Raw genomic sequence first — 24268 nt, forward strand, 5'->3', positions numbered from 1 at the left:
AGTCACACAGTTTTGTCTAAACCCAAATATGTTATGTTATTCTCTTGCATAGTACTGAATGGGCAAGCTTCCATACAAGAGCCAAGTAGACCACTGCAAAAAGAAACAAGAAAAAAAAATAGATCTACCAAAAACGAAATGATAAAATATTGACGCAGAAATTTTAAATATATAATACAAAGTGAAAAAACATTAGAACTACTGGTGGTACAGTTTTTTTCTTACATGTAATGAAATCAAAATTAAGTAAATCAAATCAAAATTAAGTAAATCACAAATATTGAATTACTAAATCATTTTTAGCATTAATAAGACTAACAGGGAAAATAAACACCAATATATGCAACTTAAGTATAATAAAAACTGCTAAAAGGTAAAAAAAAAAAAAAAAAAAACGTAAAATTACACATATTTAACTATTATAGCCTGAAAATGTCTGAAATATGAAATAAGTACGGTTCACAGATCCATCCGGTGTATGTCAAAAAATGTTCTTACCATTGCTTGCACTAGTTTCAGGTGAACAGGGCCTGTGATCAAATAAGGTGCCACCATTTTTATGCCACAAAAAATAGAACAACTTTACCACTGTTAGTTTCAATGTTATGACCGCAGGTGTGGGAGTTGGTAGGGGGTAGAAAAATTCAATTTCCTGAAAGAACACTGAGGTGTGAAATACCCCAGGTCACTGCTGATTGATTGCATGCAATAATGTCATTATCTGTCACATAGCCTGATCTTTGCTGATTGGCTAGGATAAATCCATATTGTTCTGCAGCCAGCCTCATGATTCCTTGCATAATAAAAGCAGATATAGAATGTTTTTAAGATAGAAACTGCATTGGTAGTACAAGAATATATCCGTGTAAGTAAAAGTAATTATATGAAAATGTCAATAATGGTCAAATATAATAAAAAAAAGAGAAAGAGGAACAATCAAGTAATCTGTTTTAACATTCTGCTACTCCTGGTAATAATGATTATACAGTATAAACTGGTAAATATATAATATTGTTCTTGCACTTGAAAACAAGTTTGACTTCATGATTTGTAAGTATCCATTGTCAGCTTCAAAAATGCTTTAATGAGCAATTTGCAAATATACCAACAATTATTTTATGTACAAAATACTCACGGCACACTTCTTTTTATTTAATGGGTATAAAAACTTGAACGTCTTAAAAATCCAATCATTATGCCTCATTGTCTGAGAGACACATCTATTGAATGAACCGATAACATCACCAGATGAAGTAGATGAATTTCAGATGTTTGACATATGGTGCAATAAAACAAATCAGATGTACAACAGATAACCCCATGATTATTAATCATTATTTAATTCTCATAGATTTACTGCAACTTTTACTTATTTTATTTCTAATCTAATCCTTCTATCAGAAGTTTGTGAAATTGTGAAAAAAAAATCCCCATCAAGACTCATTGTCTTACCTTTCTTGGAACTAGTCATTCAATCAGATAACGAATTGAGCTCTACTGCTGACGCATGCTGTGGGTTTTTTATTTTCCTGTCTTTTAACTCCTTACCTGTTCGGTTTATTGCAAACATTTCGCGAGTAAAAGGTGCAATTCCTCACATTCGGCACAGGGCGGCAGCAGAGAGCCCACCGTACAGATGAAACCGGTTGCAGAGGGTCAAACCTGCTGGTTCTGGTCCTTTCGGTCCTCGCTCTAATTAGGCTTGATTTAATTAACTGATTAGGTTAAATTTGTTACCAGTCGTGGCACATACAAGTTAAATTTGCATGACGCCGTTTGCATTTACTTGAAGCAGGGAAGCAGAGCTGAGGAGGTAAAACAACTTCCACGACACCTGTCACACCTTTCAGGCCAGCTGGGTGCCCTACCTGTCGTGCAACACATGACGTGCACGTTCAGTGCAGCTCGGACCAGGCCATCTGCTGCTGGCCAAAGGGATGGAGGCACTGAAGGAATGTAGTGTGTTAAATTTCACGAATAACAGAGCATCTTATTTGGATTCTGCCATTGTATGTGTGTATTCAGAGGGGGCCAAGTGGAGCGATGAAGTTTGCCATTGTCGCCCAGTGTGGGTGTTTTCAGACTCTCTGGCATGATCTGTGAGTTAGTGTTCTCTGTGTTACTGCCCAGTGTGCCCACTGTCTTTCCCACAATGCCCCATTCAGCCCTGGGCCTCTCCCCCCCTCTCTCTCAGATTGAGCTGCTACCCATTTTGTGCCTCTGGCTACTCATCATCATAGTCAGCATCACTGTTGGGCTACAAACCAAATTTTCAGTTGTGGGATAAAATAGCAGTGATGTCATCTTTGTTGTCTTTTTCAGTAAGTCTTGTTTTCGTCTCCTTCCTCTCCTCTCTTCTTCCTCTCCCTCTCTCTCTCTCTGTCTCTCTGAGCTCCCAAACACAAAAGACAGAGAGGCCACGACAGGACCCCAGTGTATGCTGGTTGCCAAGGATACAAGGAGACAGTGTTGGGTCTTTAAACTGCCTCAGAAGGGTGTGTGGAGTTAGGGGGAGTTGGCCTTATTTACATGGGAAGAGGACAAGAGAGGGAGAGAGAGGGGTTTGAAATACAACTTTTAAGCAGCTTGTAGGAGTCCTCTGAATTTCAGCTAAAATCATTCCACCGCTCAGTCATCAAATATTTACCAAGCAGAGGAAATCAGGGGTTGTTCATTATGTGGAGAATGCTGTGCATACATAGCAATGTAAATCAACCTGTCTTTCCTTCTCACTTTTTGCTCATTTTCTCACACACACACACACACACGCACACGCTAACACACTTTGATTGTAAGCTCTGGGAGCCCTGGGCCCCAGTGTTGGCAATGGGGAGCGCTGACTGCAGAATACATTACCAGATGCTTAAAGAGTGTTTCATACCAGAGAACAAGAATTTAAAAAAAGCACAAAAACTCAAGTGAAAACAGGAAAAACGAAGACAAGGGTACACACCCATCCAGACATGCACGCACCCCCACCCATCTCTATCCACACACACACACACACACACACACACACACACACACACACACACACACATTCTCTCTTCTCTTTTTTTCTCTCTTGCTATGTCCACTCAGTGCTTCCACTCTGCTTCTTCCTGTCCAGAGGATTGTCAGCAGCGGTCACATTATGTCCCCTCTCTCTCTCTCTCTCTCTCTCTCTGTGATCAGTGGGGTTGCCTCCACAGTGCAGGCTCAACTCCAAGCCTGAAGTTCAATATCAACCCCCCCACCCCCCTCACCCCCCGACTCCACAATGAAAGCAGGAAGGGCAGGGAGAGGGCGAATGAGCCACCCACGGGTTCATTCACCACAGAAAAAACCCTCATGTGATTTTTTTTTTTTTGCATGTGAGAAACTTTAAATCTGCAGTTTTAAAAAGAACTTTTACTTAACTACAGGTGTCGACAGGCTCAAATTTCTCAGTTTAAATGAAAACAAGCAATAGCTACCATGACACACAGCATGTGGGTTATTAGCTGTGGTTTTCTGAGGCTTCAGGGACGGACCGTGATCATGTGGAATATTTACTCTGCAGATGTTTAAGGGCGAGCTTGCACAATCAATTTCCCTTCAATTCCCCAGCCATCTCGTCCCCCAAACCTGAAACCCACACGCCGGTTTTATTTTTTTTTTCTGTTATACATGTGCATGCCTGTGAGAAACCATGGTGAGCTGGGTGTTTTCTTCTCTCTTATTACACACATCAATGTGTGTAATGTCCACTTAAATAACAGAGGAAGACAGAGAGCCAGAACACAGGAAGAAAAAAAAAGGAGAAGTGGGAAAAACATGTTTTGGCCCTTTTCCCTCCTTTTTGTCTTTAAGTATCAGCTTGGGTTTTTTCCCCACCCCTTGTGAATCTGAGGAGTGTTTTGTGATTAGTATGCGGAAAGGAAGCCGATTTGCATAATTAAGTGCTACAGAGAAAAAGCAACAAAGTTTGTTAGTTTTACAACTATGAGTTTAATCGTTTACAAAGAGTTATTTCTGCTCAGAATACTTTAAAAGTTAAAAGATCATCGTTCAACACGTATCTTCCTGTTTTCATTTTAATTCTTTTTAGACACACATGTATTTTTTTTTAAAAGGCAGAGACAGATACCATTAAAGAGGTTAATAATCACAGAAGTGGTAACAGTTAGTAACCTACACTTGGCACTGAAGAGTAGATTAATGTTGTACTACACTGTTAATTGTCACACTCATAGTATACAAAAAGGCACAGAAGGCAAGCAAAGGAGGCTCAAGTTAATACAGAGAACATCAGAGACTCCAGTTTATCAGGACATTGTGACATGATTACTTATGACACATGAAGGATAGTGATAGTTATCAAATTATTCTCCATAATAAGGCATAATGTTCTCATCTGAAAAGGTCATTTAATGTTATTTTCACGTACAAAATAGGATATAAAAATACATTATAAACTTGTTACAGATGTTACGAATGCATGTTTTCTCTTATATCAAGGCATCACTTGGCTTGTGTGTGTGTGTGCGCGTGTTTGTAAAACCGTACCACACCCTCGAAAAAAAACAAAAAAAACAACACATGCAGAGACATAAGGATGACTTCATCTCCAGCAGCACAATCACCCGAAAGAAACAATAAAACAAAGACATAAAATGTAACACTGTTCTACGGAGGCGTCCGAACCTCACATAAACATTTCAGACGTAGCTTCGATACTGCGCTGCACTTCTAATTCAAATGAGCCACCTTTTATTATTTTTATTTATTCTCTTGGCACCGTAATTTGAATTGAGAAGAGCCGTGGATGTAAAGTCGTAAAAATGGAGATGATATAATACCAAGCTGGGCACAATGCCATGATGCCATAGTAAAAGATTTAGGTGTAACATTGTTCCATTGCTCTCAATAAATAAAGGCACTGTTGTTCAAGCTCGCTGAATACTGTAGTGTGGAGAAAAAAAAGGCATCGTTGTGTAAGTCCTCGAGAATTTGACAAAAGGAGTTCAACCTTCCCTCCCCTTTATGTGTGTATTCATACTGCACAGGCTTGGCATTCGTCCTGTATGCGTCGTCTCAGTATAAAGACACGTTACCTATTAGGAAACACTCAGAGATACTTTGGCATTTTGGATTCCAGTTTGTTCTTTTTCCCCATCGAGCACCTGTCGCTTTATAATGAAAGAAGTTTTTTTTAAAAAGCTCCACGTTGGCATTTTATGTGTTACCAAGAGGAAGTAAGAGACATTTTTGACGGGAACCGTCTTTTTAAAAGGAAAGCATGACAATACGTGAGCATTTGTAAATGAATTATAAATGTTATAATGTGAATAAGGTAAGAGAGGTGCCCGCTGAGGAAAAAAATGTATCAAAACACCAACATATCTCCGTCAGTTTAGTATTTATGGAGGGTTTCTGTGCTGGATAAGTATCACCATTATCAGTTTAGTTACCATGTTATTATTATTGCATCAAATGGACTGAAGGCATGGCAGCTCAGAGAGACAGTGTGGCACAGCCGGGGGTTATTTAGGAGCCCTTCACCAGTTTGTGGCCCATCCTCAGTAAAGTCTACTGCTTAAGGTTGTAATTTCGACTGGCTTTGGGCTATCGGAAGAAGGCACGTTTGGTAAAGTTTGGGTTAGGACTCGGTGATGGGCGGGGTCCTGAGGTTTATTCCCATGATCGCTGTCGTCTGGTTGGTTGGTTAAACAGAAGCAGCTGGGTTGCTCCCAATGTTCTGGTCTCTGGTTGGCTGAGCTTGGGGGAGTGGCAGGGCCGCGGGCCAATGAGCGCGCCAGCGGGCAGAGATGGGTGGGTCATCAGTGGACGGAAAGGTCAGAAGGTCAAGGGGTCATGGGTTAGTTGCCGTGGCAGCTAGAGTTAGACGGACAGAGACGGACAGACGTGGAAAGGAAACAAAAAGGGCACATAAAAGGGGGGACATAAAAAGAAAAAAAGATAGAAGAGAGATTAGTGTCAGCTAGTGGCGTCGGGATGACAACAAGGCAGATCTACTGCAGTCACACAGCAGGAGGCGCATTACACAAGAGCTGCACAACACCTTCATGAGCTCCGCATAACCATTCGCGCAAACTTACATCAACCTCTGGGTGTTGACATAAGGAATGGCTGGTTAGCAATGCTCACATGTGCTCATGAATGCGTTAGCAGGGCTGAGGTTTAGGAGGCGCCCCTCCTGTCATGAGACTGCTGCTATAGTGATACTACTCATGCTAGCTGGGCTACGTCTAGCACAGACAGACAGTGAAACCATGGACAGAGAGGGAGACGGCATGGTTTCATGTGGGTGAGAGAGTGACCTTTATGTCCAAGGAAAAAAGTGCTCAGGCCTCAGAAAAACTTTCATTTACTCACAAGTGGAGCTCATGTTTAGCAGCAGGCATAAGATCTTGGTGATTAACTGATTATTGATTATGGTTTGATCCATTTGCTATGAAGTATTAGAAGAGCGCCTAAAAACTACAGTAAGCAAAGAGGCACCGTAAGAGACAGCAATGAGAGGTTAAGAGATGGTGATTTTAGAGGGACTTAAGAAACAGTTTCACAATAGACAAGTCTATCTGCAAGAATTTAGAGGCTTTGGTTTTCCTTAGAGATGTTGTTTTTTTTTTCAATAGTCATCTTTATTGCCTTTTAGTGTTTTTTTGTCCATTGTGTACAACAAGAGCGCCACCGCTCACACACACATATATTGTAGCTAGCTAAGTCCATTTCTATTGCATAAAACAGTCACGAGGCCCGTGAATCGAGAAGGTCACCTCATCTTAAATACACAGAGCAAAACACTGCCTTCATTGCCACCTTCGCGGTGACTAAAACAGTAGTAGCTACACACTTTGAATAAAGTTTTACATGGAGACACTTCATCTATAAAAAGCATACCATAAAAACAAAAATAAAAATTTACAAACTAAAAAAAAAACAAAAACAAACTACAAGTATTTCCAAGCGATCTTGTTCCATAAGCTTTATATAAGCACTTAAATCCTTACTTAAAATCCCTATATACAAATTTATTTTGCAGCTAAATACATGGTAACAGCACCACTCTGGCTAGGAAATAAATGAAAGATGTAAACAGCCCCAATGATAAAGTCCAGTGGGCGACCGATAAGACCACAAACAACAGTATTTCGTACAAAAGAGCTTGTAACACAGACTTCAGTAGTTATCACACGCTGTGTTTTAGTAGTAAAAACTAAAGATCGCCATGAATTGAAAGATCTTTAGAAGAAAGAAAATCCGTTTAAGTGTCATGTAGTAAGTGGGCGTAACACAGGATTTCATCAGTAATAAAAAAATATCTGTGGAATCTAGTGGAATGAAGTTGGGTATAAATATGTTTCCCACAGTATTTGCAGGGTCAAAAGTAGTACTGAAGAGATAAACAACAACAACAACAAAAAAAAAAAAAGTTTCTGAGAGAGGACTCCGAATCCAGAGTCACAAGGACCGAGTCACATGAATGGAACGATCCATTCTAATTGAGAGGTTCCCGGCCTGAGAGCCATCCAGTTTAAGTTAACAGGCGAGCACAGATAACCGCTGCAGCTGTCACCCCTAACATGGTTCCTCCCAATCCGCTCACTTATTTCACTTTCACTGCAACAAATACTGTTTCACATTGTGACCTTTTCGCCTGACACAGTTACTTCTTATTTAGGCATGCCATATTACAGACACATGTAAACTGAAATTGGTCCATTGGTCTGCATGCACACACGCTAACACTCACACATACAGATACACATACACATAAAGTGGCTGGTGAGCTAACTAACCTCTGTCTGTGGTCACTACCCTTTGGTAAGGATGGATTCTCTTGTCGTGGCGTCGTACCTTAGTGGTCATGGCACCTGCTAACAGCCATTGGCATCGCCAAAACAGAACACAGAAGGTTACTCATCAGAAAGACATCAGACAGTCCACCCATGGCACCAACATCAGTGAAACCAGGAATTTACAAAGTGTTCAAGGCTGAGGGTGAAAATAAGTCAAACACATCTCGCTTCTAAGAGAGAGAATCTTTTGTTGTTTTGTGGTCTTCTGTTCTCTAAAGAAAATATTAAACCAAACCACTAATTTCTCATTAAGCTTCACTAGTAGATTCAACATCAGCTGTAAGCAAAGTCACTCTATATAGCTCTGTGATCAAAATAAGCTTTAACATAGGTTAAATCACAAACAGCAGCTCTAAAATATCTATGGGTTCACTAAAATAGGTTAAAAAATTACAAGCGGAAGCTGAACTATTAAAAAAAGTTAAATAGCTGTCACACCACAACACTAGTGTGCTAATACAAAGAGGAAATTAACAGGAATGGACACTTGACTACATAATGACTGTTGAGGAATCTGTCATCCTAAAGTATAAGCAAACTTTGCATGTTTGCTCTGTGGGATAAGTGTGTAGGAGGATGGGAGGGAGAGGAGGAGGAAAGGGGAGGAGGGGTCTCTGCAAGCCAGTCCGTGTGTGTGCTAGGAAGGGTTGCTATCGCTTAGCCTTTGGTTGGGAAAGCCATACCTGCAAAAACACAGGGAGAAGGGACTGTTAGCCCAGCAATGAGCTTCTGCATGCATCTATATATGCTGTGGATGTATTACAAGAACTGGATATGGTAACCAATTTGTCCCTGTGGCAAACTGGGCCCTTTAATTAAGTTAAACTGAAAACTTTGTCGCTAAAGTGCAGTGAATAAATAATTTATTCCTGCTTTTTATCTTTTGAAAGGGTTTAGAAACACAGTTATCATGATTTATCGTAGTTAACTGCCTTGAAATGCATCAAGATTGGTACAATTGCTGTATTGTAACTGTATAGTGATAGTGTCCAGTGGCGATTATAGAATCTTTTTAGCCCTTGGACAAAATTTCACAACAGGGCCTCTCCAACTAAATAATCTGATACAACACCAACAGCAGTCCTGTAAAACAAACAGGTAACACATTAATCTAATTTTTATTTTTGCAACAGCACCAAGCTGACTGATTATGACGTTTTAATACTGTAACTATTAGCTTCTACGTTCATCTAGCCTGCAGGCTACATTAACAAGTAAATTGTAAACAGACTTCCCAACTCACATTCAACTGTCACGTCATGGCCAGCAGATCTGGACACACCAGGCTGCTCTGCTAGCTACGATAACAAATGGCAAACATCAAAGTAAACAAAACAAATTATTTGATGCTTGAGGAAGTTATGTTATTTAAGTGTCCGTTAACCAGCGTTAAAGCTAGACTAGCAATTAGCATTATATTCTGAGGGACACTTTCGTTGAGTCGTTAGTAGGGTTGTTTAAACAGATTCATGCGTGCCACAGTAGAAGGGGAGTGAGTGGAGTCAGGAGAGGCCCTGTTAGGGAGGTCAGGTCTCTCCTACTGTCATCATAAAGGATGCACATTTCCATTGCTGTAGTTTAAAGTTCGTCAGCCCTGGGGCCGGGAGCCCCAAGCAGCACCTCTGACAGCACTGCACGGTGAGCTACACTGTGATAATCTTATCTTTAAATTAAATGTAGTAAAATAATAATGTGCACTTTTATATGACTCTGCTAACCACAAATCTATAAATGTAGGTTTGGTGATGCTAGTGCAGAACTTTGCTGTGGCCCTGTTCAGTATTTCAGTGTGAAATTTTGGGGGTAAATGGGAAGGGCAAGGAAAAGAAACCCTTACGGAAGGATTTTCTTTTCTAATGTTTGGTAAGAAACTTTTATTGGAGTCCAGTATCCAGTTCTCATAATACATCCATTGACTACGCATGACAGTGCAGGACTTTCCATTTTTATATACCTAATACTCCAGTTGAGTCAATCGGGTATTCCAATATGGAGGGCGTGAGTGTGTAGGGATACTCATAGGGCGTGTAGATGATTCCAGATTCGGGCCCTTGCTGCACCAGCGCCGGATGTGGATTGGCTCCCGGCACGAGAGTGGAGCTCTGGATCTGACGGATCAGAGGCATGAGTGTAGGTGTGGTGACAGGGGCGGGGTTGCGCAGGGTGGGGGGCAGGACGGGCGTCGGGCCTGTGATGATCCGAGGCGCCTGAGGGGTCGCTAGAGGAAAGGCAGCGGTGGCTGTAAAGCACACAAACATATAATAATGAAAAATCTGAGCACACACCCACATGTGAGCGCACACAAAGTGCACATACAATAGACAGAGAAGAAGAAGGGAGAACAAACAGTCTATTTAAAAGGAGAAACAGAGGCATTGTTCATATATACAGTGGACTCCTGTACCAAGACCCTTCCTTTGTCACCCACCAACCCTCCTCCACATGTATCTATGATGTCATCCTTACGCGTCTTGACATTGGCGTCTCTGTAGGTCCCATTGAGAATGGCCAGCTCCATCAGCTGCATTTTCTTCAGGTTGTCCTCCCCCTCAGCCTACACCAGCACATGCAAGCAGAGCAGCACAATCAGCTTCCTTAGCCATGTCACTGACCAATTCACAAGCAAATGAATGAACTTTTGTCAGATTCCCTTCAAGAAGTCATCAAATCTTACAGTATGCTAAATGTTTTCTAAAGGGAAAAACGTCGGGGATCTTAAACACTGCCTGTGACGAAGCCGAGCAGACCTTGAACATAGCCGCCCCACCACACAAGACATATTCAGTGTCAGCGACGCTAGCTTCTTAGCTCTAGTTACAGCGTGGTGAAAAGCTTGACTGATTTACATTTCGAGAGGAAGGTCAGCTGGGTTAAACTAACACATATCATTGACGTTATCCTGCACACAAACACACATACATGCACAACCATAGATTAACAGGTGTTTTAGCTCCTGACTGCCTTCACACACTCCTCACATACTTTAAAGCTGAGGGCTGGCGTGTACCGTGCTGTGACTGAACGGGAAGTGACGGCTGATTGCTGCAATAGACCCCCCCCCCCCTCCCGCTGGGCTTTTCATTCTGTTTCTATTGTTGCAAATAATGCAGAGATGAAAAAGGAAAGGCTTTGTGATTTCGAAATATGTGCCTTTGTGGTTATGTGTCAAACACGGGATAATTTAGAGTATTGGTGTGTGTGTCCCTGTGTCTATATGCCCGTGTGTGCGCAATGTTCCAGTGTGATCACTGTGTACGTTTATGTGAGTCTGTAGGGGGGCAGTAGGTGGGCTGGGGAATGTGAGAAATGTTGAGGAGTGCAATCAAAATGTTCTCTTGTGTGGACAAAAAAAAAAAGAAAAAACATGGAGAAAAAGGAATACTGTAGCCAGTAGTTGGGAATCAAGTGAGTTGTGAACGAGTGAAAGCAGTGATGGAGTGGGGAGAACGAGTGAACAGACTCTCCATTCATTCCCTCAGCCTTTCAAACAACCCGGGGTTTCCATGGAAACCCCTTTATGCGTGTTCCCTAATTACCCTAACCCTTTACACATACTCTCTCATACACACAGAGACACACACAAAAAAAGGCACAAACACACACATATACACACACACTTTTGGTCTGACAATCCCCCTTCCCCCTTCCATGCATACCAACACAGCGAACTCTGATCCAGTCACACAGTTTTTCCCCCGGTTCTGTACGTAAAACGCTATACTGATACTCACAGCGGGCACGAGAAGTTTCTTGACCTCGTTGATGGCCCGCTGGAGTTTGATCTTGGCGCGGTTGTGTGTGTCCTCCACTGTGATCAGGACGTGGAGGTCCTCGCTGAGGTGCTCCCAGTTGGGCTTCCCTCGGTTCATCTCCTCCTGAAACACACAAACAGTTTAAGAAAAAAAAGAAGCTCTTTTTTGAATGCACCACACACAACCTCGGTCCTTTTGCTACGGAGAGGGAACAGGATTTTCACTTTTCTTTCTTCTTTGGCTCTGGTTCTGGTTCGCCCTCAAACTACACACAAGGCTCAAGGTTGTCTAATGCAACTCGGGAGGCGTATCAAACTCGTGGAACAACGTGCTGTTCTTCAGTGGTTACACAAGATTGGTGTTGCATTGAACTGAACTGAAGGTTTTGCACTCTCGAGTTTTTGTGTAACATCTCCCTAAATCTCTTTTGTCTTTAACACCTCCTTTCTTCCCTTCTCCCTGCTCTGTCACTTCGTTAAAACTGATAGTGAAATGACTAATAAATCAACGCTTATGAAGTCGTTGTCAAGTAAAACACCAACGACACTGCAGCTGATTGCATTTGTCGGTTTCCTGGTAAACCTGGTTACACACATGTTTTGGATGCATCTGTGTTCCAAATAGCTCCATTATCTGCTTTTGTGTGTTACAGATAATTCATAGTTTTCATGTGACACATCATTATACAAGGGCCCACCTGGAGGGCAACACAAAGCTTTCTTACACTGCCCGAGTTATTTTTTTACCAGCTTTGTTTTGCCTAAATGCCCGATAGCCGGTTTTTCGGATGCACTAATGAGCTACTCGTTTTTTTCGCAACTGATAGGGAAGAGCAGAGTGCAGCTATGCAAACCAATTGATCACAGCAACTCTGTCAATGGTGGGTCATTAAAACCGACATCAGACATGGGTTTTGATTAAAAAACGTCATGTAACCTTTTCAAAATATTACTGCCTTGTTTTTAATGCCCCAGAACAATGACTCTCAATCTAACAACAACCAATCCATGTTAGATGGCATGCTTCCCTTAACTAGTCCTTACTATTGCTTTGACAAGGAACAAGTCCTTTTCCTGTCTCATCTCCCAAATGTCATAAATGTTGGCTCAGATTGAATAAACTGTACGTAAAACTGCTGTTCTTCCAAAAGAAGGTATAACCCACAACACATATGTAAAACACTGCAAATGCTGAGCTCTGGCACAGACTTCACAGCTTTTAGTGAAATGCTGTGACAGATGCAGTATATGGATTGCAGGTACCCAAAACTTGCAGTTTGTTTACACATCTTTTATTTTTTGGGAAGATCATCTAAATATTTAAGGCTCACAACAGATGGAAAAACCAACAGGCTTGTGTTGGAGTTTAATGGAGTGTGTCCAGTATGTTGGAACAGGCGCCAGTCATGTAACTGAAAACGGTGAATTGCAATTTCCTATCATGTAATTCAAGCAATTTGAAGAAAGTCTGTTTGGGAATAAGCTTGTTATCGTCAGCCTCACATGGACACCTGGGTTGGCAAAATCTGTTGGGTGATTCGGTCAGCCATACTATTAAAAACATTACATTAAAACTTTATTTATTAAAAGAAAATACCAGAACTCTGACACTCCAAAGTTTTCTCTTTCTTTAGTGATGTAAATAAGTACATTCTGGAGATTTCCTCCTAAAAGCTGAACACTGACCCCATTCTTTTAAAAATCTGCCAGACAAAGCAAGACATAGATCTTGGTTAATAATTTTCACATTTAATAAGTGATCCATTTAGAAAATGGATGATGAGCAGCATGAGATGTCATAAGACAAGGTGCGATTTCAGTTCAACTCCACATGTAAGCCTATACTCACTCTGTGTGGATAAGAAATTAAGAGATTACAGTGGAGAGCCACAAACTCTTCACTTGCAACAATACTAGTGTACTTTTTAAGATTTACACAACTTATTTGCAGATACACATACTCTTTACTTTCACACAGCAGGTTCCTTCTCCTGTGTAGTAAGTATCTTTGCTGAACTTCCAACTATTTTTCAGACTTTGCAAATCCACCTACTGGACCAAATTAGATCCTTTGATGGACTGCTTCTGGCCCCCGGGCTGCATGTTTGATACCCTTGGTCTAGACTAAAATATCTGAGCAAAGGTTTCAGATTTTTCTTAGGCATTCATGGTTCACCAGAGATCTTTTCCACTCAAGTCTGACAGGAACATTCTTGGTTTTCAACTAAATAAAACAGCATGTGAATGGGACTGCTGTGGAAATTCACGTCCGCCCCCAGCATCAACCGCTACAGCTTTGCCTACAACTTTTCCTCCAGCAACTCTGTCAGTACAAATTTCCTTTTTTCAAATGCTTTGGTTTGCCATTGTTGTTGTTGATGTTAGCCTTAGCTTCAAGCACAGCGGTGCATAGAGGAGCAGCACATTGTTTGCAGCAACTTGAATAAACAAGCAGACACGACACTCGCAGTGTAGTGCAAGGGGAGGGAAACAAGCGATCTGGGTCGAGCCTAGAATAACAAAATCCGCCGAGTAACAAACCAAACAACAAAAGTTTGACAAAATGGCAAATTCGTGGCTTATGTGAGGAAACATTTCTTGACTATGCACAGTTTAGTTGCCAGGCTTGCTTCTTTCCTTTCAGTCTTCATGCCAAGATAAGTGAACCCTCTTCAGTTTCAAATTTGTTATACAGAAATGAAAGTGATAGCAATCTCATCATCTAACTCCGAGGAAAGAATGAGCAAGCTTGTCCTTCAGAGCTAATCCTCTGAGTGAAGCTTCACACAACTTCAGAATCGTAATTTTGTTTTTCAGAATTGACTGCCAGATATTACAAATTATAAATAGACTATTTTCCCAGTGAAGATAACTGCGAGGTGCAGCTACAGTTAAAACAGAAATTCCGAGATCTCAGTGTGGCATTCCGGCAGATTGTGTCCTCTGTGGCTGTTTTGTCAAGTGAGATGTATCATTTTTGAAGAGCACTAAAAGTCAACATCTTTCTCCCTTCTCCCCCAGTTGCCTCCCACTGTGTCTCTGTTTTCCTTCCCTCTCTGTCTCTGTGTGTTTCTGTATGTGTGAGTCTCTGACTGAGGGGCGTGCAGGGTAGGGAATGTTCTGGAGAGAGAGAGAGAGAGTGACTGGGGAGGGGGGTGGAATGCTGGACTTGCTCCACCTGCCGTTTGGAAAGCTTGAGCCGACTCCGTCCAACAGCAGACACCAGGGGAGAGGAAGGGAGGACAGATGGACCGAACACCAGGACAGGAAAGAAAAACGGAGCAGCAAAACTCAGTTTGAGAGAAGGAACAGACAGACAGACAGACAGACAGACAGACAGACAGACAGACAGACAGACAGACAGACAGACAGATAGATAGATAGATAGATAGATAGATAGATAGATAGATAGATAGATAGATAGATAGATAGATAGATAGATAGATAGATAGATAGATAGATAGATAGATTTGCTCCCACTTAATCTGTCTCTCAGTTTCTGAGCCAACTCATCTCAACTCACTGCCTTTTCCAATTAGCTAGAAAATTATATATAACCTACATTTTATTTATCTATCCGCCCTTCTTTCTGTCTTTCAGCTCTTTGACCCATCATGGGATACATGGTCTGCTTCTGCGTGCACGTCAGCTCGTTAGGATGACAATTATCATGGTCTCGGAGAAACATTAAACTGTGTTTGTGGCTAGATGTGGCAGAGTGGTCAAAAAGTCATGCATAACTATGCGTCAGTTTAATCATTTCACCCAGTAAGGCCCCGAGATTTCCAAAACTGTTACATCTAGTTGCTCTCTGTCAGGGTTTTTCCTGCATAGGGGGAAATTTGGGTATTTTTAATTTGGAGTTTTACATGCAAATAAAATATGAAGTGAAGGAAAAAGGACTCATTGTTTCTCCTGTGCATGAACCACATGTGCGTATATTGTTGTCTCTCCCCCCCCACGACCTCAGAAGTCCCATTCTGGGCCTGGAAAAACCCGTCTCTCTTCGTCCACTTCAGCCTCGCTCTCTATATCTATCACACGTCCCCAATGTCCTGAACATAGAAGCTAATCGTGCATGCTGCTGAACATGGATAAAATTAAGCTACTCGTTAAAGGTTAGACACTAAGATCATCTAAACCACAAAATAACATATTTTTTTTAAATTACACTTACTAATATAAACATTTTTCATTTAGAATTATATAGACCCACATGGAAAAGATATATATAAATCTTATAAAGTTTGTATCTGTCTTGTGTGAAAACAGATATAAGATCCCTAGAAAAATTATATAAATGAAACTTGTATGTTTTGGATACTTACTAAAACAATATATGAAAGTGGACACTTTCATGAGTGAATCATATAAGCCTTATATGATTCACTATATGAAGTAGGCCACATCTGATGCAAGGTTTTTCTATTTCTTTTCCATATGGGGATGCTTGATGATTCACTCAGCTTATATATCATATAGATTTCTACAATTTTAAGCCATGTTTCAGTGTGTGGTGGGTTAAAACATTCTTTCTCCAAATCACAGGTACTGTTAACAAGTTACAAAGCAAGTCTTAGCAGTTTTTAAATCTCTGGAGGAGTGTAAAGGCTTTTCAGATTCATCTCATTGTTGAGCTGTAAAGCATCTAAAACTAAGATCTATAGGAAACACACCAAAAATGAAGCTTTGACAGTAATGTCTTGCCTCAGCCAGAGTTTCTCCAAGTCGACTTTCAAGCTAAAAGGAATGTAAACCTGCCATGAAACACTATTACACTTTGATTTGATTTCTTCCAGAGTTACATGAAGAGAATACCATCACTGCCACAGCTAAAAGCTTAGATTGGCTGCAGACTGAAAAGAGAGGAAAACAGCCAGCTTTGCAATGCCCCGAGGCAATAAAATCCACCTACCTGGGCCCCACTTGTTAAAATGTTATATCATTTTCTTTAATATGTAAAAAAACAAGTGAACAATGGATCTGAGGTGGAAAGATTGGAGGTGCAATCATTCTATACCAGTTCCCTTCATCAATAGTCTTTCAAATTCATATTTCCCAAAATATATTTGCTCACTCCCACCTCCATGCTGTCAGATTCTAGTAGAGTAGCTTTGCCTGATTCACCATGCAAAGTAATCCTTCTTATACTAGCTATTTATGTAGACCCTTCAGGTCATCTTCTGCATTAAACAGCTCATTTAACTCTTCTCCCTTTAAGGCTCCTTTTAGCTAGCCTTCTTCTCATTGGCTGCCCCTCAGAAACAGAAGGTTTGATCAGCAGGTGGTTGGAGCTTCAAAGGTCGCAACCAGAATTAGAATTTCACAGATCAAAGAAGAGAAACCAACCAAGCAGTTGCATTTTTGGTGCAATGGTATGACCTATTAAAATTAACCCCATCATTGAACCTGTGGATAGAGATGACTGAAAATCGAGAAAAGTACATCAGACTCACTTTTAAAAAAGATAACGTGAAGATGTACGAAAACAGTCCTAAATGTGATGATAAAACACACGTATCTTCAGCGTTACTTGGTGCGTTTACCTTCTTCTTGTCTCTCATGGAGCCCTTTCCTCGCACCATAATCTTGCAGCCGGTTTCCGCTTCCAGTTGCTTGGCCGTCAGTCCACGTGGGCCCAAGATCCTCCCAACAAAGTTGAACTGCGCAAAAGAGCGAAACACACAGATATAAACAGAGCTGAAGGAAGAAATGATTTGATGCGCACTGCAAGCCAAAACTGTGTCTTTACTACGTGCCAGTATTTGCACGAGCGAGTGTGCCTTTGAGGTTTGTGCATCTGCGATGTGTTTGTGTTACTAAGAGAGACAAAAATAGCTCATTATATGGGTGCTGGCTGGTGCTCGTGGCATGACAGGATAGCGACATTCTCTTAACCTTATCTGTCACTAAGACTGAGTGATTAACTGGACAGCTGCCCCCCTGTGTGTGTTTGTGTGTGTGTGTCTTTTTTTTCTGCCACTATTCCCTATTGCTCTGTCTTTATCCACTTGTCTGATAACAACTGTCCAGCTTCTTCCACCTTTTCTTCCCTCCAGTTTAACCAGAAGTTAACTTGAGTAATGGCTGCAACATATTTCAACCTCTAAGGTCACCCTCGACTTTCACCTACACTCACACAAATCCAGGTTTGTGTGCACACTCCTCTCTAAATTTAACCCTGATCTCAACCATTTTCCAATGTAGTCCTGCATGTGTCCTGTTAGTCTCTTGTCATGTGAGCGAGGACAGCCTGTCATTGTATTTGGTAATTTGGCGAGCTAATGCGTGGAGAAAATCATGTGAGTCGTTCAATCTGGATCAGCATAACTCATATTGAAGTGCTTAGCTTAGCTGTACTTGGCGTGAACAGGGATGTGCTGGATGGTAAAGTCTCTTCGCTGCAGTGCACTTGTCTTTATATTTGGTGGAAAATCTTAATCCACTGTTGAGCTCCTGTAAATATTTATGGTATAAACCTAAAGGTGAAAACAGCGTCACAGTGGGGAGATTTACATCACAATATTGGCTTTTGGAGTAAACAAACCGAGATATTCCTGCAAATTATTCATTTATATGCCATTGGACCCACTGGCTATGGTTCATTATTGATCTATTTTAAGTTCAGATTACATCACTGGGTGTAGACAAAGATGATCTCAGAATGAAATCAGCTTTTAGATGAAATCTAAATCAAAATGTCCCTGTGATCAGGAGCCACGCTGATTTTCTGGCATCCTTTCTGCACTAAGAAGAGATAAAGCAACAACAGTGAAAAGTAAACAGAAAGGTCAAAGGTCACTGATTTGCCCACTCACATCTGGGTACTCTTTGACAGGCACGAAGAGCTTCTCCTGCAGCTGAGCCACGGGACCGACAGCTTCGGGAAGTTCCTCCATGTCCCGTCCGTTGAACATGCCGCCGTTCAGCGTGTCGTTGTACATGTCTTTGCGTACCCTGCCAATTTCTTTGGGGGGGGGGGGAGAAAGAGAGAAAGGAGGAGGAACTATGAAAGTCTGTCCATGGAGGAGGGGGACAGCAAGTTTCACATTTCTTTCTTCTCTTCTGTCCGTTTCTTAGGACGATGACTCACCGTCGCCAGAATTAAAGGAAGCTCTGACAGACAAACAGGCAGGAGACAAGCATTCTGCACCACAATGTAAAATCTGAATGCTTTGCAATAAGGTGTCCTCCATTTCTGACAGCCTCCTGTCTATTTCTTTCTGTGTGACACACACACACACAACTATAGATCAGATCGCTGTGTAAATAATGCGAGTGAAAAACAGAAGTTACTGGGGGCCTTAGTGACCTACCAGTCAATGAGGGTCCTGTGCAGGGCAGTCGTTCAGAGGCAAATATGGAAAAGGTATCTTATAAAGCAATATGAGTAAGTATTAGTATTAATACTAGTATTAGCAAGAATTTTAATCTGTAATCGCTTTTTTCACTTATCAGCATTTTTTTTGTGTACGAATATCTTGTTTTGTCCAAATATCACTTGGATAAGTTACAATCAATGAATTTGGCTTTAAAATTAACTTTAAAAATAGATCCCGAATGATTTTCTGAAACGTTTCAGCTCGACGAAACATCAGAAGAGACTATAAAACATATTAGCATACGCAGTCACTGAAAAACCAGAACAGCTGACTTAAGTGTAAAAATTAATTTCTTAAAAGGTCTAATCTGTGGCTGGGGTTTGCTACAGAAGCACCGTTATAAAACAGACTATGTTTGTCTGCCTGTGTGTTTGTTTAGTGCTGTCTCGATGACCAATGCTAGCCTCTGATGCCTTTGTAATGACACACTAGCACAATAATAACTGGTACTGGAGCAGACAAACACATATGTGACACATACACACAGACCCCTGGTTTGAACTCACACACTGACAAACACACTTACACACACACACACACGGCAGAATAACTGCCTTGAGGCGCAAATATCATCTGACCTAAGCACGCTGACAGGCACGTCTCCCTGCTCTGAGAGTGATAAGTCTGACCGTAATAACTACAGTAGGACGCTATAATTACAGCCACTGCCGCAGTGACACCGATGATCCCCTAATGACCAATTCTAACCTATTGGACACCAGAAGTGACTATTAAAGCAAGCACACAAACAAATCTGTGCAGACAAACACGGCTTTTGTCACACTTGAGTTAAAAGTAGCTCGAGGAAAATGAGAAGTGAAAGAAGAACAAGAAAGTCCAAGGAGAAAAAGACAAAGCAGGGAGCTGCAGCAGGCCTTATCTTAACACTTCAGCCTGTCATAGGACTTTATATATAGACTGGGCAAGAGTGCAGCCTTGGAGGAGTCAAGTAGCCTGACAATGCCTTACATAAACTTTTTTTTTCTGATATAGAGGCCTTACGTCTGAGCAGCTTGACCACATAACTCAAGCAGAAGACACAGGCAGCCTCAAAAATGGGAATGGCACAATGTCTTTCATGCTAACCATGGGTGTCACATTATCGCCACTGAGGGATGAATACGCTCAGCTGTCAGTCCTTAACACGAACACAACCAGAGATGTTAACTCGACCTCTTTACCGAGCTGTAGAGGTCGTCTGATATGAGAACAACCTTGCTGCGTCACGAGACTTGTCACAGAGCGCAAAGTCGGGACCTCTGTGATCCTGATGTGCAGCAACCGCAGCAAAAACAGGCCTTGATAGCTGGTGGCAACTAGAGACATTTGAGCTGTGTCTCTTTGCGATTCCTCTCTTTTATCTTGCATATCAACAAGTACAACTAATCAGGTGCATTGATCCTCTGTGCAGAAAGCATGACTTCAGGGTGTGTAAGCAGCCAGATACAGATATCAAATATTTTGCACAGTGACAGAGTCTCGTTCCTGCTCAGGGATGGGCTCAAGCATTCACACAAGCCTGCGCATTAGGTCACTGGGAAAGACTAACAACTGTCTGTTTGTTCCCATCACCAACTGCCCCTCTGTGAATGTGTGTGTGTGTGTGTGTGTGTGTGAGAGAGAGAGAGAGAGAAAGAGAAAGGGAGAGAGAGAGAGCTTTGCTTCTCTCAACAAATTAAAATGTGACTTCATGCAACAAACACATCTCCTACATCCACAATTTGAAGCCAAGAATGTGGGTTTACACTCACAGCTCGGCAAATGTTTTGATATCCAAACAGTCTTATTGGACTGTGAGCAGGATAATTTACCACTGTGTGATGTGGGTAACACTGCTGTTACGTTTCTGAGGAGCCACTGAGGAATTCCTTCAGTTAATGACTAATTCAATAAAGTCAGTCGATAACGGCCACGTTTTATGAACACTGACCACTAAACTGGACGAGAGACAGAGAGAGAAGATGGCCTCATCTCCCCCTGTAGTGTGACAAGTGGCTACAGAGTTCAAAGCTTCAAACACATGCGGGGGTTACCTTCATCCAGCAGCCGCTCCAGATGCGTGAAGATGCCGCTGAAGTTGGGCAGGGAACTCATCACCTTTCGGTCGTTCATCAGCTGCATTAGATAGTCCGGGTTGGACTTGGGTCTCTCCTTCACCTCTGTCTCCCCAACCATGGCTTTTGATTAAGCAATAAAGTGACCTAGCGAGCAGGGAAAACTTGATGAAGGGTTTATTTTCTTTTTTCTTATTTATTATTTTTTGAGGGGGAGAAACACACGCCCCGAAAAGCGATGCGAGGATCCCAGAGGACTCCGCCGAGCGCGACCCGCTGACCGCTTCTCCACCTACTGAGAAAATTCAACTCTCAACTCCTGTAAAATCGACTGTCCCTCGGTTAATATCTCGTATGCGAGCCCTGTCTTCTTCCACACGGTTCCCCCTCTGCCCGACTCTCCAGAGTTTGAAAAAGTTCCTGTACGGGGAGAGAGTTCAGCTCGGTTTGACACTTTGCCCGACTCCGCGCACGTCTCCGGCGGTTACAAGTTTACCATCAACTAGTCTGATCCGCCGCGGCTCCTCTGCTTATGTCCGCCGGTGTGTGGGTATTCTGCAGCGGGGATCGGCTCACTATCATATGATTACAGTACAGCAGCGAGACGAGTGGGCTATCGGGAGCGTGCTGCGCGAAGCCGATATCTGTGAGATGGGCGGAGGAGGAGGAGGAGGCTCGTGCCCGTCCCCTCGGCAGCAGCAGCAGCCTGAGAAGCAGCACCCCTCTTTCTCCCTGACCCCCGCACACACACACACACACACACTGAATAACAATAAAACAGCTCAGCATAGGTATGCACACCTGTTCTACAACAGTTACTGTCCATCACTCGAATCATGAAGGGTGTACGCCCCCAGGATCTGAATGTTTTGAGGTTCATGCACTTTATTATTATTATTTTTTAACTTAAAGTCCTGCAGAGAGGACGATTGTACTTTTTCTTACCTTACTGGATTCGTTTTCTTTTGATTTCAGTAGATCTGTTCATTACAGTTTAGGTTTTCTTATAAATATGTTCGATTTTTGGTTTAGTTTTCACGAGTTTTCAGTACTAATTTTCCTTTTCCTTCGTTATGTAATGGGTAGCACGGCTTATATTTTGTCAGGGGTAGCAGATGTGACGTTCAGAACTGAACGGTACACCAGTACAAACACAGACGGGGGGGTATACTCTCCCAGTATACCTCCCAGTCTCACTAAACACAGGCACCAACACCTCCTCAAACTGGTTATGCTGACAAACATTTTCAGGAAAAGGCATTTATGGAAAATATTATATTTTTGATGGTACACAACAATAATCAATCACAATAACTAATGACAACATAGAAATAAATAAAAAGTAAAACTTCCAAATAATAGCCAGTAAAAATACTAGAAAAAAAGTTGTGCATGATTTAATGTAATACTTAAAATCAAAACTTCAAAGATAGGTATTCTGAAAAATGACCTTTGTGACTGACAAATGATCAGACATGATATTACTGTGACTGAAGCAACTGAAAACAGCAGTATTCATCCTATACAGCAGGGAGTCCCAGCCTCTAAGATAAGCTTAAGGGGACATGAGATGATTAATGGAATACGAACTGCAAAAATCTAAGCTTTTATCAACACTTTTATTCCTACATTTGATCCTTTAATCAGAGACGTTTAACGGGAAACCTAAATGCTCCTAAATGTCTGAAACATTGCTTTCATAAGAAGTCGCAAGCCACACGTGTTGGAAATCACTGGTTTACTCTGAGCTGTGTATTCTATACATGTATATAAAAAATAACCTTGAAGTGGGCTGAAGCTGTCAAATAAAAAAAGTGTTTCATATGCAGGTGTTAAATCAGTAATATAAGCACCTCACAGCTGTGCACAAGTACAGTACATGAATAAATGAACGAAGAGCTTCCCAACACTGCTGATTGCATTTATTAATGATTGATATGTTGATTGCTTTTAATGTCAGGAAATGGTCACTTGATCCAGCCACCTATAGAGAGAAAAGCAGCAAAAATTTCCTATTTGAAAGGAGATTTTGGCCAATAGATTCAAAATTGACAGATTTTCTCTTTTCAGATTACAGTTTTACACAGATTATATTTATCAGTTAAGAATACACAGCCCTAAGATCTAAATTGAACATTGAGGTGCCTCTTAATTAGTATATGTATATATTCTAATTGCTTTTTGTTGGTAGTACTGTACTCATCCTCCAGTGGAAAACTCTCCTCTCCTCTCCTGTTCACTGCTTTGAAGACTTTTGTCACTGAAATAATAAGATGGTGTGAGTGCTGCATTTGTCCTTTGTGGGTGGTTACGGCTGCTGCTGCTGCTCCAGCAGGAGAAATGTTACTGCTGAAGAAACAGATAGGTGCGAGGGTCTAAACTTAACTTGTTGTAAATCACACGCATGTTCGCGTCCACTCTCTCTCTCTCTCACACACACACACACACACACACACACACACACACACGCACACACACACACACACACACATAGTGGCGACACAGTCTGTGTGCCCATGCATGCCTCAGCTTAAGCCTTTTGTCAGGCGGTGCTGGCCTCCCACCTGGTTTCTCTCCTCTCTCCAGTGTTATACACACAGTGTGTTTTTTCCTTGTAAGACCAAACTTATGATTGAGGCCGTGTGTGTACGTGTTTGTGTGTGTCCGAGCAGCAGGAATTGTAACGGTGCAGCAGTGCTGGTAATGGCTGGTCAGCTGGTATGGCGAGTATTCAGGGCGGGGGCAGTGCATTGTCCTCTCATAGCTCTAACAATGCCCCTCTGAACAGGCCACACATCTACCAGTCACGGGCCTCTCGCTCGCTCTCTCTCTCTCTGACTTTCTCTCTCTGCTTTTCTTTCTGTCTGCCATATTTATTCAGGCCCATAGTGAAGTGTAAAGTGAGATGTGATAGCAGCTAGCGTCCCTGACCATTGACAGAAGCGTCAAGGTCAACGGGCTAATATTAGAGCTCGTGTCACTCATTGCCTCTCTGCAACCACATCACACCTTGCATGTTCATTATCGCGTTAAATAATTAATAAACACCTCGAATCTTGCATGTATTCATAAGTGCCACTCCTTTATGAATAATTAATGTTCAGCATCAGTTGTTAATGCACTGATTTTTAAACAAGTCTCATATATGAGAGACTGGGGGCTTGGTTAGTATTTTTTAAGTATTTACATAGCAAGAACTCCAACACTGCTGCATATTTTCTTATGTCTCACTGGGAT

General features: G+C 41.7%; 1 protein-coding gene across 7 annotated transcripts; it reads right to left on the minus strand.

Annotated features, from left to right (window-relative positions):
* Nucleotides 1-5238: 5238 nt before the first annotated feature.
* qki2 (QKI, KH domain containing, RNA binding 2) lies at nt 5239-21662 on the minus strand. Of its 7 annotated transcripts, none has more exons than XM_085466709.1 (9): nt 21011-21662; nt 18414-18562; nt 17142-17258; nt 11576-11719; nt 10311-10398; nt 9799-10083; nt 8528-8551; nt 7785-7859; nt 5239-5856 (listed from the first exon to the last, which is right to left on the minus strand). In XM_085466709.1, the coding sequence occupies exons 1-9, from the start codon at nt 21150-21152 to the stop codon at nt 5834-5836; spliced, it is 1047 nt and encodes a 348-aa protein (XP_085322835.1). In that variant the 5' UTR covers nt 21153-21662; the 3' UTR covers nt 5239-5833. The 7 variants fall into 7 exon arrangements, with proteins under 7 accessions (XP_085322835.1, XP_085322834.1, XP_085322837.1 ...); XM_085466708.1 differs by having other exon boundaries at nt 7785-7862; XM_085466711.1 differs by lacking the exon at nt 8528-8551.
* Nucleotides 21663-24268: the final 2606 nt, after the last annotated feature.

Source organism: Copadichromis virginalis, linkage group LG8 (assembly GCF_057382275.1).
Source record: "Copadichromis virginalis isolate Kocher_CV1m ecotype Utaka linkage group LG8, C_Virginalis_male_GT1.1, whole genome shotgun sequence".
In the NCBI taxonomy this organism is placed as follows: Eukaryota; Metazoa; Chordata; class Actinopteri; order Cichliformes; family Cichlidae; genus Copadichromis; species Copadichromis virginalis.

What these genes read in the sequence shown, in the direction of transcription:
- qki2 (XM_085466708.1), bottom strand. Translation starts at nt 21,152, where the DNA reads ATGGTTGGGGAGACAGAGGTGAAGGAGAGACCCAAGTCCAACCCGGAC. An exon ending in CCATGAGAGACAAGAAGAAG is followed by an intron (nt 11,720 to 17,141) that starts GTAAACGCACCA and finishes TGTGTGTTTCAG; the next exon opens with GAGGAGATGAACCGAGGGAA. An exon ending in TTCTCCCTGTGTTTTTGCAG is followed by an intron (nt 7,863 to 8,527) that starts GTATGGCTTTCC and finishes AATGGCTGTTAG; the next exon opens with CAGGTGCCATGACCACTAAG.